The 16,043-nt window shown below is 43.7% G+C and overlaps 1 protein-coding gene across 2 annotated transcripts; it reads right to left on the bottom strand.

Annotated features, from left to right (window-relative positions):
* Positions 1–1,884: 1,884 nt before the first annotated feature.
* LOC149871549 (alpha-1,3-mannosyl-glycoprotein 4-beta-N-acetylglucosaminyltransferase C-like) lies at positions 1,885–13,250 on the bottom strand. Of its 2 annotated transcripts, XM_090034940.1 has the most exons (4): positions 13,103–13,250; positions 8,133–8,296; positions 6,233–6,377; positions 1,885–3,145 (listed from the first exon to the last, which is right to left on the bottom strand). In XM_090034940.1, exons 1-4 carry the CDS (start codon positions 13,248–13,250, stop codon positions 2,004–2,006), a joined length of 1,599 nt encoding a protein of 532 aa, XP_089891066.1. In that variant the 3' UTR covers positions 1,885–2,003. The 2 variants fall into 2 exon arrangements, 1 of the variants encoding a protein (XP_089891066.1); XR_016440539.1 differs by lacking the exons at positions 6,233–6,377; positions 13,103–13,250 and having other exon boundaries at positions 3,015–3,145; positions 8,133–8,253.
* Positions 13,251–16,043: the final 2,793 nt, after the last annotated feature.

The following is a 16,043-nucleotide window of genomic DNA, read 5'->3' as shown; positions in this document are numbered from 1 at the left end:
GGGACCCATTCACCCCTGCCCCTGTCTCTGCCCCAGTCCCTCCCTCACTGTGGGGGCCTTGATCTGCTCCCTTCAGACCCCTTCGCCTTCACAAATTTGCCTGCTGTTGTGGTCAGTGCTCCACAAGTGGTCAGGCTGCAATCCTGGCTGTGTGCAGGCTGTAGCCACATGTCTGTGTTTGTATGTGTCCCCTGCTGCCACTGCCCAGAGCCTACACCCAGACTGCCCTGCAGCCCTCTGCACTACCACCACTGCCCTGTGTCTGCAAGGGCTAAGCCCCATTAGCCGAAGCCTTCTGCTGACTATAAGAGCAGCTGTGAGCCTGCAACCATTCTCCCCTAGCAATGCCCCCTACCCCCTCTCAACCCTGGTGCTGTTTTCAGAATGGGGCAGGGGAAAGGGATAGGAAGGAGCTCATTCTGGGGGTTCCCCAGCCAGTGCTGGAGGGTGGGGTGGGTGAATTGGAGTCCTCCTACCTTGGGGATGCTCCAGTCCACCCACCCCATTCTCCAACACCAGTTGAAAAAACCCCAATTGAAGTTCCCTGTGCATTTGCAACATGTAGTGGGTGCACACAGGTACACATGCACCCCTTGAGATTGGCCATGCACCCCCTGGAAATACCAGCCATGAAACTGGATATGCCAGCAGAAGTACACTTCTGGTTTCACTGCTGGTGATTTCAGGCTCAGAGATCAGCCCCTAGGGACCACCCCCCGAGTCAATGATCTGCTCCTCTAGATTCGGGAGACATCAGTCACCCATGTCCCTGTGCTCCCTTTCCACCCTTCCATTCTGAAGACAGTGCCAGAAGCAGGGCTGAGCTGTGTCAGCCCAGCCCTGTTTCTGGTGCATGCAGACATAAGTTACTAAAGGTGCTCCAGCATAGAGCATCTTTATCTGAACACTCATGCAGTGAGGGTTCAGATTTTTGCAGGATCAGGACCTTTTAAAGTGCTCCACAGCTGCACATTTGTGTTTGGTCATGGCTGCAAAGCACTTTCAGGGGCCAGATCAGGTGCAAATTGTAACTTCTAACCAGTGGCAGATTTACTGTGAAACAAACTATGCGGTGGCATGGGGCCCCCAATGAGAGGGGGCCCCACCACCACCACTGCCACCACAGCTTGGACGGGGGGTGCAGCCCCTGGCCAGAGAGCTGCCCATGTTTGGTTTGTGGCCCTCCTTTCTGCTCAACAGGTTGTGGGCTTCTTCAGGAGTTCTGGGCAGAAATTCTGGGCACCGCCCCTCCCCACAGCCAGTGTGCTGTGCTAATTCCCCCACAGACGCGCTGTCAGGTGGGAGACAGGGCACCACTCCCTGCTTGGATCACAGGGCCCCACTATCCGTAAATCCGCCACTGCTTCTGTCTGCAACTTTTGACATGAATTAGAAGGTAAACACAATGGAGGAAAAAAACCCTATTAAATAACAAAGAAGTGTTGGTGCAGGAACAAATGGGTAGAGAAAGTGCGCCCTAACCCTCAGGGGATGGACAGCACTATTCATGGGAGTGTGCTGCTTCTTCTGTCAGTGACCTGCATCCAGACCTCCAGCTGTCAGCTTATAATTATGGGGCAGCACCAGTACTTAAGTGGCTTTGCAAATTCTGGGTGAAAACTTAAGTACCTATAAGGTTAGGAAGCAGCTGAGTAGTATTTGTTTTTATACAAAAGATGGACATGGATGCAGATGAGCAGCTGAGTACATCTGAGGATCAGGCATGCTTAAGGGTGGGTGCATAACTGACTTCTACTACCAATCAGCTTTCATAGAAACAATTACATTATGGAGAAAAAAGTTTAATAAATTGCATAACAGTGTGTTTTAGCCAGAAATGCCTCTCAGATCTGGCTTTGTTTGTGTATTGGTGAAACAGTTGCTTTTGTCATATAACTCTGGGATTTTTGTACAGTAAAATAAAATATGGATTCCTTCACAACATATTTGAGCATAAGTGGCAAATTCAAATTTGTGTAGAGAATCCAAATCTTAACCCATAATTAATCCTTCTTAACCCAAATATTTATTTTTCTTATTCTTAGCCATTCCTTTTGTGTACCTGTTACTTGTATTCTAAGGCAGTCAATCTGCTCCGACAAAGCCTCATAGTTGTCCATTTCAAACTGTCCAATGTGAAAATCTCCTACTTTTCTGAAATACTTGCATGTTACAGTACCATTTTCTTCTGTTTTCAGTTTACCCATTTCTACATAACCAGAATGAAGAATGTCCTGAGGATATTTAGTTGATCCTGTATAAATCTGAATCCTCAGAGGAATGATAGGTGTTTGAAAAATCATTGTGAAAGTTTTCCCTGTTGTTACATTCTTCCCCCAGAAGAAGCCTCTTCCAGGTGGGCATACTTCTTGAGCCATGTAATCTTGAAATACTGCTATGTCTGTGTAACAGGAAGCATCAATGAAGTCTCCAAAATCTCCAAAATCTTCATGGAACTCTGAATCTTTAAATATATTTTCTACATTGTGAAACGAAGAAATTCTACCAATATGCTGAAAAAGAGAAGGCGTGAAGGTAATCATTTTTTTCTGAGCTTTGGACTGGTAGAAAAGTTCCAAGAGCCAGTCAGAAGGCATCTCAGAATAAAACATCAACAGGAATCGTGCCAGTTTGGGAAGGTCTTCATTGTGATAGAGTTTTCCTATATAGCCCAGCTTGGAAAAGGCTACTGTAGTCCAAGGCTCATTTTTATCTTCTATGTATTGTCGTATTACTGAAAAGAAACCATTGGCACAAATCACATCATCTTCCAACATCAAATAATAGTGAGAAAGACTGGCACAGAAGTTAACTAAATAAGCATAGTCTACATTCTGTTTTGACTTGGCCTGAATTTTTTTCTCTTTATCAAAGAAGCTTCTTTTCAGGCCTTCTAAAGATGGGTAACTGGCTAATGAACTGTATATAACAAGAAGGTTTCCAGACTCAATATACGAGGTAAATTTGTCTTTAATATCTGTGGCTGTTTTCTTATTTAGATAAAAATGATTATTTGCCAAGTAGACAACTAGGACCATCTCCTTTAAATCCATTGGGCTGGAACGTTTAAAAATGGATTCAATTGTCTTCAGTAGGTATTTTCTATTCTTCTCTTGTACGGAGGAGATTCCAATGGACAAGTATTCTACAAAAAGTGGAAACAGAAATAATAATTTACATGCTCCTTTTTTCCCCTCTTATAAGCTCTTCTTCCCTTGGTGATGTACTGATGGGGTCTAAGGAAATCATAGTCCCTATCTGTTTCATCTGTTTTGGCCTCATGTCTCCTTTTAGAAATTCTAGCTGCTCAAGAAAACATGTACCCCTGTATCTACCCAGTTACAAATTCCACATTCAATATAAATACGCCATACTTACCAGAATCCAAGATGACTGAATTTAAGACAACCCGCCCAAGAATTAGATTCTATATATGGAATATTATAAATGTGTTATAGCCTTACATGTACAGAATCTAATTAATTGGGCGGTTGTCTTAAATTTGTCCCCCTCACTGCTGTGGAAGGAATGCTGTGACAGGGAGCAAGCAGTAGAGAAATCAGAGTCGGGGCAGGCAGGAGGAAAGCAAGGGTAGAGAACAGGTAGTGGGAAAGCAGGGGGTAAAGTAGGGGCAGGGGAGCAGGCAGTCTGCCCTCTACCTCTTGTCCCTGCTGGGTGGGAGCTGGCTCAAAGGAATTATCTGCACACTGCTGAGCTGGGCTCCCTGCATAACCGCTTTCTGCAGTGCAGGCCAGAATCAGCTCTGGAGCTCCCCCATCCCTGCTAGAGCTAGGGTAACCATAAGGAAATCCAGGACACCTGGGACACAGAGTGCCCCCTCTACTTCCAAGTCAGCAGTGCTGCTGCAAGCAGTGGCAGAAGCCAGTGGTCACGGACATGGGCACAGTCCAGTTGGGAGATGGAGCTACCTGGAGCACCATGTTGCTCCACCTCCCCACCAAACTGCACCCTGCACTCCTACAATTCCAGGACTCTCATTTTAATTTTTGCCAACTGGTCAGGACCAACCTTTGAAATCCAGGACTGCCTTGGGTGAACTGGAACATATGGTCACTGCAGGTGAGTCAGACTGCTCCAGCTAGGAGCTGTGAGGAGATGCTCTATAGGAAGCACAGCTGGCTGGAGACCACAGCAACAGTGTGTAGATTTCTCCTTCCCTGCCTGGCTTCCTGCCAGTGAGGAAGACAAGGGGAGTGGGGAAGGGGAACTGGATACAGAGCAGATGCTGGAAACAGGAATCTGCACAGTGCTGATGCTGTCCCTGCCCCAGCTGGACTCCCTGAACAGCTGCTTGTCCTACCTTCCAGCTGTAACACTTGATTCTAAAGTGAGGCTTTGTTTTTCCTGTGTTGGGAGAAAATGGGGAAAAATCTCATCTTAGAATCAAGTAAATAAGGTACTTTTTATTCCACTATATGCACATAATGTCCATCACACTTCTCTCAAACATTATAATTAAGTAGTATTATAGATAGGGTGACCATACATCCTGGTTTGGCCAGGACAGTTCCAGATTTCATAGGCTGTCCTGGCATCCCTGCCAGTTGGTCAAAATGGAAGACAAAGTCCTGGATGGGCAGGGATCACCTGGGATGGGGTCCTGGTGTGCGTATGCTGGTGTGCACGTGCACGTGTGTGTGTGTGTATTGTCCCAGAATGAAATTGGAGCAAGGCAGCTTGGACCCTTGCCATGAGAGCACCATCAGTCCATCGAGCCTACCATGCTGCTAGAAGGGACCTGTATTTGGGGGGAAGGTGTGGGCACTGCCCTGGGTCTGCAGCCCCAGCCTGGCCAGGCCAATCAGCAGTAGCAGCAGGAGCAAGAGGCCACCCAACTATAGTCAGTGCCACACCACATGCTTGCATGTGCTGCCTGTGCAGGATGGGCATGGAGGAGTGGTGGAGTCATGTGCCTGGCCATGCTGGCTGCAGAGGTGCTCTTTGCCCAGGTCTGCACAGAGCCTGGCACCCCCTGCACACCAGTCCATGCCTCCTTCCAGGCACTGCAGCCAGGAGCCAAGGTGATGCCAGGCAGCCCCATGCCAGATGAGAGGATACGTGCACCAGGCTGGAAGGCAGGGGGAATCATAGGGGCACAGGGTGCAGTCTAGCAGGGAGGTGGAGTGGCATGGTGCACCAGGCACGCAGGCGGGCAGGCACCATTGCTGCCCTCCTGCCTGGTGTACCATGCCACTCCGCCTCTACCTCTGCCTATAGCAACACCGCTGACTTGGGCGGGAGCTGGGCAGAGTCCTGGATTTCCCATGGTCCCATATGGTTACCCTGTTTATAGAACACACAGTAGCACAAACTGAATGCTCTGTTGTTCATGAATGAGACATACAGTCTGATCCAGTGATCAGATCTTTGGAAGCTGGCTCATGGGGCAGCCAAGTGAGATAGACATATGGGGCCAAAAGGAAGAGTATAAGTTTAAAGGCTTTGTAGCTCAGTGAGCTGGCAGCTCAACACCCCTTGGGGTCGGGGGTCCTAGAGCCTTAGTTCCCTAGCCACTAGGCTGTTGAGCTAGAAAGTAAGCGGGAGGGGGGGGTCTCCTTCTCTGATGGGTATATGCACAGAGTGGTTCTATTTCCTCCTATGGAAAAATATAATTCCAAACTGTGTGTAAGTGCGAGGAATTGTAATTATGCAGTGCTTAGATGAGTGAAGGGTTAAATAGGAACTGGCCCCTTGGGTTGTGCCCCTTATGTTTTGCCAATGGTAAGTCAAACTCTTGAGCAAGGTTTCAGCCTACAATTAGATTAGTCACATATCTAAAATTATGGGTTAAGCACATGTCCAGTATTTTGAATTGAAGCCTACAGCTGTAATTTTGCTATCCTGCTGGATAGCTTCAGTGAACTGAGTTTCTGCGGAGTGAAACTACGAATAGAATGAAATGCAAAGACATTACATTCTCCCTCTCCTGTAGTTCAGGATGTTTCAGGAGAGCACAGATTACTCAGTCTCTTAATCAAATCTCAAACTAGAGAAGCAGAGCTGTAAGAGGCTTCCATATGTCATCTAGTCCAACCCCCTGCCTGAGGTAGGATCATCCCTGTCCAAACTGTCCTATACAAATCCATTGTTCAATCTCTTAGCAAAACTACACAATCACAGTTATCATTTATCCATGTTAGTAATCTACATTTATGCTCTAGTATGGCAATAAAGAGATGAGATGAATGACCAGAGGTCATCTCATGCTCACTTTTCCTGGTAGGAGGAAAGCCTAAGAGATATTCATATGGAATAGGCAACGGATCCATCACACTTCTTTTTACAGTAAAATTCTGATTCTGTAGTGTCTCACAAATAGCCTCCAAATGAGTGGCTCCTTCCTTTCCTGCTTTTTCCTTAAAAATGAAGAACATATTAGATATTATCTAATATCTGAGATTGACTAAATACAGCATAAAATGTAGACATTATTGTTCCTTTACATAGTGGACACATTATTTGCCTGTGCCATCATTCTAAACCTGCTAATTCGTCATTCTAGGCAAGACATTGTTAGTTTTTTATGTACACACTACAGCAACGAGAAATGGCACAGGAGGACAATTTATAACATGTTTCAATGGAGCTCAGAGCCAGCTGTTAGGAAACTTTTCCTCACAAAAATTCATAGACTGTATGGCGTATGCTAATCGAGTTATTTTTCTTAAATAAAGTTTCAATGCAACTCTTCAGATAATTTCAATGTATTCTCAGCTAGGAAAATAAGAACCCCAGGTCACGCAAGAATATTAATTAACTCTCAGAAACTACTTTGCAGATTGCATCTGCAGAGAGAAATTATATCAACAAGACAAAATGCAAAGCTATGCTGAAATATTTAAGCCCTTTCTGAACCAACAAGCTCAGGAGCTGCAAGCAGTATGGCCTCTTTGAATGTTCTGTAAGTTTTCACATTTGCTATTACCAGTATTTCTCTTAGCATACTAGTGTTAGAAGTCCAAATTGACATTTCACTCCCCACTCCCCTTATCTCCTCCCCCACCCCCCTGAGTTTGAAGACTGACCACTCTGTTTGGTTTTTTTGCCTTGGTGGCACAAACAGAATTCCCTCACTGAAGAGTGTCATGGAAGCAACTGAATGGTATTATTCAGGCAATTATTCATACATTCACAAATATATGATACCATACATTTGTGGTAAAATAGCCCTGTTAAAGTCAGTAGAAATTCTGTAATTAGTTTTAGTGGGGGAGTTGGGGGGGGGTCTAAATTTGACCCATGATCTATGAGATGTATTTTGATATTCATTTGACCTAGAAAGGTTCATGTCTGAGTAGACCTGAATACAAGCCCCTTTGTGTTCCCATGGCCTTAGCAGCAATTCTAATTCACTGGCTAGGCCAGGCACCTTTGTGGGTGTGTTCTGGCAAAAAACACTGCGCACAGTCAAGCAAGACAAGAGTTAAACCAAGCAACACAGGTCCCTCCCCCCACTATTATCCTATCAACTAAAAGTCAGTCAAAGAACTTCAATTACTTAATAGTATTTAGCCCTCATAATACTTTTCATCTTCAAAGAGCTTTACAAACATTAACTAATTAATCCTTATTATTGGTAAGTAACCTAATTTTCCTTCCCCATCCTACCTCTCACACATGCTCAGAAAAATTCTCAAGGCACTCCACTGCATCAGGACTCAAGGGGCTGAGAATCCAAAAAATATGCGAAGCACAGTTTTATAAAAAATTATGAAGCTAAAAGAACTATCAGTCCAACTTTTCATATTGTTTAAGGAATAATGATTATAAAAGCAAGTGTGAGCTCCATTAGCTGTGCAACAAAGTTCACTGATAAGAATATGTATGAGAAGCATTACCTTGGCTCTCTTCCTCTAGAGGAAAAAGATTTTTTTCATTTAAAGCATGACTACTGCAGGTCACTGCTGTCATTAAAGAGCTGCATATTGTTATAACTGCTGAAAAATAGTTTTTTTATCACTGAAAAACTTAATGGGTTTGCTTGTAAAACTTTTGTAATTGGAGAATTTAGTTTTTTGTGTGTGTTCTCATAACTAATACTTCTGTTTGAAATAAATGCATGTGTCATCCCTTAATAGTTACCTAGCAAATGTAATTAAACCAGAGTTTACCATTTTAAAGCAGCTACATTCTTCTTGGTTTTTATTCCAAATAATGGAAAACAGAGCGATGATAATCACAAGGAACAAAAATATTCTAGGAAAGGTTCTCCAATACCAAGCAAGTGCCTTCTGTAGCTTCTTGGTTTTCATTGTAGTTTTTCCTCTTGGGTCCCCTTTAAATACAAATCACATGCAAGTCAATAACATAAGATAGCAAGATTCAGAACATATAACATAGAATCGTAGAAAATTAGGGTTGGAAGGGACCTCAGGAAGTCATCTAGTCCAACCCCCTGCTCAAAGCAGGACCATCTCCAACTAGATCATTCCAGCCAGGGCGTTGTCAACCCGGGCCTTAAAAGCCTTCAAGGATGGAGATTCTATCACTTCTAGGTAACCTGTTCCAGTGCTTCACCACCCTCCTAGTGAAAATATTTTTCCAAATATCCAGCATAAACCTCCCTTGCTGCAACTTGAGACCATTGCTCCTTGTTCTGTCATCTTTCACACTGAGAACAGTCTAGCTTCTTTGGAACCACCCTTCAGATAGGCTGCTATCAAATCCCTTTGCAGTCTTCTCTTCTGCTGACTTAATAAACCCAGTTTCCTCAGCCTCTCCTCATAAGTCATTTGCCCCAGCCCTTGAATCATTTTTGTTGCTCTCCATTGGACTCTCTCCAACTTGTCCATATCCTTTCTATAGTGGGGAGTCCAAAACTGAACACAGTACTCCAGATGTGGCCTCACCAGTGCAAAATAGAGCAGAATAATTACTTCCCTTGAACTGCTGGCAATGCTTCTACTAATTCAGCCCAGTATGCTGTTAGCCTTCTTGGCAACAAGGGCATACTGCTGACTCACATCCAACTTACTGTCCACTGTAATCTTCAGGTCCTTTTCTGCAGAATTACTGCTCAGCCAGTCAGCCCCCAACGTGTAGCAGTGCATGGGATTCTTCTGTCCTAAGTGCCAGACTTTGCACTTGTCCTTGCTGAACCACATAGAATTTCTTTTGTCTCACTCCTCCAATTTGTCTTGGTTACTCTGAATCCTAGCCTTGCCCTCCAGCATGTCTACTATACCCCCAGCTTGGTGTCATCTGTGAACTTGCTGAAGGTACAATCCATCCCATCTTCCAGATCATTAATGAAGATATTGAACAAAACTGGCCCCAGGACCAACCCCTGGGGCACTCCACTCAATACTGGCTGCCAGCTAAACACTGAGCCACTGATTACTATTCATTGACCCTGACACTCCAACCAGCTTTCTATCCACCTTACAGTCAATTCATCCAACCCACACTTCCTCAGCTTGCTTGCAAGATCGCTGTGGAAGATCATATCATAAACCTTACTAAATTCAACATATATTATGTCCACTGCTTTCCCCACATACACAACCAGTCACCTCATCATAGAAGGCAATCAGGTTGGTCGGGCATGACTTGCCCTTGGTGAATCCATCCTGACTGTTCCTAATCACCATTTTCTCCTCCAAGTGTTTAGAAATGGATTCCTTGAGGACATACTTCATGATTTTTCTGGGGACTGAGGTGAGGCTGACTAATCTGTAGTTCCCTGGATCCTCCTTCTTCTCTTTCTTAAAGCTGAGCACTATATTTGCCCTTTTCCAATCATCTGGGACATCCCTAATCACCATGAATTTTCAAAGATAATAGCCAGCAGCTCTGGAATCACATCAGCCAACTCCCTCAGCACCCTTGGATACATTGCATCTGGCCCCACGTCCAGCTCTAAATAGTTCCTAACCTGTTCTTTCACCACTGAGGGCTACTCACCATCTCCCCAAATTGTACTGCTCGGTGCAGTAGTTTGGGAGCTGACCTCGCCTGTGAAAACCAAGGTAAAAAAGGCATTGAGCACGTCAGCCTTTTCCTCCTCATCTGTCACTGGGATGCCTCCTGTATTCAGTAAGGGACTCTCACTTGCCCTGACATTCCTGATGTTGATGGCAACTTATAGAAACCCTTCTTGTTACCTCACACCCCTTGCTAGTTGCAACTTCAATTGTGGTTTGACTTCCTAACGTCATCCCTGCACATCCAAGAAATATTCTTATATTCCTCCCCAGTTGCTTCTCCAAGCTTCCACTTCTTGTAAGCTTCCTTTCTGGGTTTAAGCTTACTGAAGGGTTGTCTACTAAGCCAAGCTGGTCGCTTGTCACATTTGCTATTCTTCCTGCATGTCAGGATGGTTTGCTCCTTTGCCCTCAGTAAGGTTTCTTTAAAATACAACCAGCTCTCCTGGACTCCTTTCTCCCTCAGACTGGCTTTCCAGAGGATCCCAGATATACACATGACACAATATGTATCTCCGTATCTCGTTTTCTCAGCAGAAAATAGAATTATAATGAATTCTTATTTTTTTATCCCTGTACACAAAAAAATCCATTAAATTAGCACAAGATAAGGACTTAATTTTGTCCCCATATATATGAGTGTAATTCTATGGAAAACAATGGGTCAAATTCAAACTTGCAAATTCAAACTTGCAAATTCAAACTTGAAACTCACTATGGTTGATTTTTTTGACCATTGCAGGGACTAATGTGGATTGTTCCTTCTGCCTCTAAGATCAGAGACGCTGAGATCCAAAAGTTTCTTCTCAGGGGACAGCATAGAAGAGGAAAAGCTGTGGGTCTGTAGCATTGTTCTTTCTGCTAGACTGTGTGGAAAATCCTTCATTAGAATCTGTTCACCATGGGATTCCGAAAAAGGTACAAGAGGGAAATGCCGAAAACTGCTGTAGTTATAGAGAATATCTTGCATTTAACAGGCAGCATTGTCAAGGGAGAATTCAGGAGAGCGCTACTGAAACCTCCCATGACAGTTGTTACTGCCCATGTCTTTCTCTAGTCCAATGGTTTTCTACCTTTCTTCATTTGTGAACTCCTAAAAAATTTTCAAGGGAGGTGCAGACCCCTTTGGAAATTTCAAATGGAGGTGCAGACCCCTTTGAACTAGAAGTGTGGGTACTCACATACTTTTGATTGATCATAGTCATCTTTTGCAGACCACAGGTTGAAACCTGCTGGGCATCAAGCTATATATATATATATATATATATATATATATATACACAGAAATCACAAAGATTAAAAGGGCTGTGTTTATTAAACTGAAGAAAACACTCTAAATCTGTAGGTCTATAGGATAAGATTTTCAAATGGGGCAAAGAATTTTATCCTCGGGCGCCTATACATGAGCAGTGGGGCTGCTCTGACATGCTGTAATTACAGCACGTTGGAGGAGACTCAATTAATCCAGTTGGCTGGAGTGTGGTAATTACTGTGCTCCAGCAGACTCCAGCTTCTTGTGTGTCAGTGTGCCCATGCTTAATAATGGCAGAAGGGCCACTTTAACTAACACTTGTTTAACAAGCTTTAGTTAATGTGCCCCCCTCACCATTTTTAAGTGTGGGGATGCTGATACACAAGACCCTCTGGGGCAGACCCTAGAGCAGATTTGAGAGCCACCCCCCACAAAGCATTTGTATAAATGTCCATTTGTCTTCTATTCTTCTTTAAGCCTTGGCTCTCAGACTCGAAAAATCTCTGTTGCTTCCTTTTTTAAAAGTAACTTTCTAGTTATCAAGGTTGTGAAGAAAAACTTGAAAATGTGACAGACGTGTATACTTTAGGTTCAAAAGCTAGAAGACAAGCAAAATAACACTTTTTACACACATTTTTCCTGCGATCTCACCATTTTGCCAGAGATCTTATTATCCGGGGGGCTTTCTATGATTTTGCAATGCTTACTAGTTGGCAGCACAGAAAACGCAATGCAGGGTCGGCTGCCAAATGTTCTAATTTTGATAGGGAATTTCTAATTGGCCCTAGTTTTCAGTGGGAATGAAGTTTTCAATGAGACCTTTTCATGCAATGTGTCTTTTTGAGAAGTGGTTTAACATGAAAAATCCAGATTTTCTGCAGAAAGCGAGCAACCTGAACCCCACGCCTTTTAGCCAAAAACCAAAATACTTCTGCTCAGATGTCCCACCCGCAGTATCTCATAGGAATTGAAGGTTGGTTTTCATCTCCCTGTTTCTTTCTATGGACTGGGCTCTCCAGTCAACACCTGCAATTTTCCCTCACCATGAGGGGAGGCTGTGGCACTCCTTGGTATGGGTAACCCCCCAGGAGCCTGATAGGAGAGAACGGAAGCACTGGAACCCAAATGCAACTCTCATGAAATGGCACAGCCTCAGGAAAATATGTCACTTTTAGATATTGCACCAAAAAGTCAAACTTGTCAATAGAAACATGTTAGTTTTCATTGTTATTTTTTCCATTCCTAAAATCCTCCAAACCTTTTTGAACCAGTTCTGTCTACCCTTCCTTTGAGAATCCAAGCCTTCAAAGACAGTAATGTAATTCTTCTTTCACTGCACAGCAAGAGGCAAGACATCTACAGAGAGCACATAGGGCTGGGAAGGGGGAAAGCCTGTGAGAGTCGCAGCCCTAAAGAGCAATAAGACACTTTTGTATCTCTTCTGCTACCCCTAGGGCAGCTGGCACTGTGCTGCCTAAAGGGCATCAGGCCTTGATTAATGCTGGGTTGGCACTGGGGCTCCCATATCACTTAGTCCTTTAGGACAGCAGTGACCATACTAACTAAAGCTTAGCTAGCATTCAAGGCAACCCTCTTGTTAAAAACACAACTGGCAAGCTCGCCCAATGCTTATCCCCTGTGCAGGGTCCAGTCATGCTGTGCAGGATCCCCAGAGGATGCAGACGTGTGCACACACTGGAGGCATCGTGCTCCCTGGGGAACATCGCCCTGTGATTTTACTCTGCACCACAACTCCTGTGGCCACGTGGGAGCCCTGTGACTCAAATGGCTGCAGTGTCTGTCTCAGAGAGATGTCAATCGCTCCCTTCTCCACTCTCCTCCTGGGTCCCGTCTGTAGGTTTGCAGGCCCGTATTGCGGGCGGAAGAAGAAGCAGCGAGTGCTTACTCAGCTGCCTGGGTTCCAACATGAGCAGTTTGCCCTGGAGGTGACTCAGGCGCACACAGGTCAGGGGCGCGTTGTGTATATTCTTGTAGCTTCTGCCTGCCACACTCTGGCGGGCGGCTCCCAACTGACAACGTCTTGTTTTCTCCATCTCCAACTGCCACGGAACCCCCGGCCCGGGGCCACAGGCCGCCCCTGCCCCGCGCCCCCTCGCGCCCTGCCAGACTCCCAGGCTGCTGCCTGTTAGTGCTCCCTCTCAGGTGTCTGCTGTGGTCTGCCCCCAGCCTCACCTGTTCCCAAACACTTCAGGTTTTCCCAAGGAAAAATTACTTTCCCTTCTCAAGGTGTAGCCAGCCTAGGAAGAAACTGGCCTTCCTAATGTACCATCTTCAGTGTTGTCAACTCTCATGATTTTTGGTGTTGTTCTTAAAGGCTCTGCTTCTGGAATATGAAAAACTTAGCTCTTTCTCCTATATATGCTATTTAGATCAATAGATAGATAGATAGACATAGATGTATCTCTATATCAATATATAGATACAGGCATCGATATATATCGATATATCGATATAGATATGTAGATACAGATATATAGATAGAGAAAAACTGAGCTCTTTCTTGTATATGTGAAAAACAGCTCTTTCTTTTATATATATCTATATAGATATCTATATGTATCAATATAACTAGACATATAGATAGCTATATACATTTAGAAATATCTATATAGACATAGACATGGCAGCCTCCCTTTGTTTTGTAGCTATATATAGATATATAGATATCTATCTATAGCTATATATCTATATAGATATCTATATGTCTATATAGATATAGATATAAAAGAAAGAGCTAAATTCTTCACATAGAAAGAGCTAAGTTTTTCTATCTCTATCTATCTATAGATGTCGATCTAGATATAGATAGATAAAAGAAAAGGCTAAGTTTTTCACATTCCCAAAGCATAGACTTTTTAAGAACAACAAAAATCACGAGAGTTGCCTATACTGCATCTCTCTTCCCCTGTCAGACTCTTGCTTTCTCCCCACCAGAGAATAAAGATGTGGGCATGGATCACACAAACAAGTAAAGAAGTTCTTCCTTATATCCAGCCTGAATCGGTTGCGGCAGAGTTTGTGACCATTTGATCTTGTCATCCCTTGGGATGCTCTGGTGAACAGAAGTTCCTCCAGATCCTGATGAGCAGCCCTGATAAACTTATAGGTGGCCACCACACAAATATATCTTTTATAACAGAACTGTCTAATACAGGCATGACCAAGATACTGTCCATGGAGCTGTGTTATAAGGCCCATGGGGCCACAGCAATTACTGCTGCCACTGTTTGTTCTGCTGATACATTTTTGGGCTATTGGGAAGCCCTGCAGATCAGATGGCATGGCTCTGTGCATTAAATCCGGCCTGTACGCTGGCCTCATGTACCAGATGCAGCCCGCAAGCCAGGTCAGTTGGGCACCACTGATCAAATACATCTTGTTTCATTAATCACTGCTAGGAACATTTGAAAGCTAAAGTTATGACGCAGTATATTTGAATTATCTAATTTAATACCTTCTTTTATAGTGTCACCTTTCAGACCTTGTGCACAGTTTAACTGGATCTTATTACTGGTTTACCTGGACAGTTGATTGTTTCCTTTACTTTGCTGATCAGGCTGGTTGTCACATCTGCAGAGGCTCAGTTAACAGCCTTCTGCAGCTTGGTCTACCCCCTTGAAATGGCTGAGGCTGGCAGCCTCCCGTTGTTTTGTGGAGGAGGGGAGGCTCTTCACTAGAAATCTTGTCCTGCCTCCCAAAAAAACATGGGGTGGAAGGTGCTGCTAAAGAGTGTGCTCAAATGAAAGAGACATCACACTTGTCAGAGCTCACGTGTGGCTGGAAGTTAGTCTGCCTTAGCCATTTGCCTCATACATTCCTGCTAATAGTATCAGGGCAGGAAGGGGTAGATTTGGGGAAAGAAAGAAGCATGACCCGAGCAAGTGGATGGAATTAGCAGGTTCAGAGAGCATAAAAGTTACTGCCTGAACACATTTAATTTACTCTGAGAAACGTCAAACCCCCTGTGTACCTCCAAAGAACAGATAATGCAAACTAAATTGTTTGTTGCATAACAAGTCTGGCCAGAACCCCTCAAATCAGGACCTCACTATTTGTTTTCTAATCCTTAGATGCTGACAGGATATCTTAGACATCCTGCTACTCCACCATGTTTATCAACATTATTAAGCCTCCCAATTCTTAATATACGGGGGTGCTGTTTTAACAAGAAGCTGCTGTTGCTCCCCTTAATTCCATGGGGCTAGGTTTGAAATTATATGTCAAATCTTGTTGTTTTTTTTAAATAGGAAATAAATATATTAATTTTGTTACGTTTTTCAATTCTTAAAAACAAGATGTATTATTACCTAAGGAAGCGTTCCCCAACCAGTGTGCCACAGCACAAAATTGTGCCATCAGAACTGAACAGGTGTGCTGCAGAATTTGCCATGGCAATGAGCTACAATGAGCTCCAACAGGTATGAGGATGGGGAATGCCTTAACAGGTGTGCCACAGAAAATCGTTTTTAATGTAAGTTTGCCTTGGGCTGGCAAAGGTTGGGAAACACTGGCTTAAGGAATTGTAGTTACAAAGTAAAGAACTTATGAAGGTGAATTAACAATTTCATGTACAGACAGTATTCATACAGTAATTACAGTTCTATTATTTATGAATTGAAAGAACCATTTAATAAAAAAATAAAACACAAAATCCACCCTCACAAAGGTATTCAATGAGGGTTAAAAGAAAACAAAGTTTCAAATGTGCTCATAAGTGCCATCTAGTGGTAACTAAGTTGCATGCCTAATTATAGACTGCAAGTGTAAAGTTGAGAAACTGAAGGAAAAGTTCATACATAGCAATACTTGATTCTTGGTCTGTGACT

This window comes from Crocodylus siamensis, chromosome 2 (assembly GCF_052110815.1).
Source record: "Crocodylus siamensis isolate JL-2025a chromosome 2, ASM5211081v1, whole genome shotgun sequence".
NCBI classification, from domain to species: domain Eukaryota; kingdom Metazoa; phylum Chordata; order Crocodylia; family Crocodylidae; genus Crocodylus; species Crocodylus siamensis.
The sequence above is the reverse complement of the archived record's forward strand: the minus strand, read 5'-3'. Positions and strand labels throughout refer to the sequence as shown.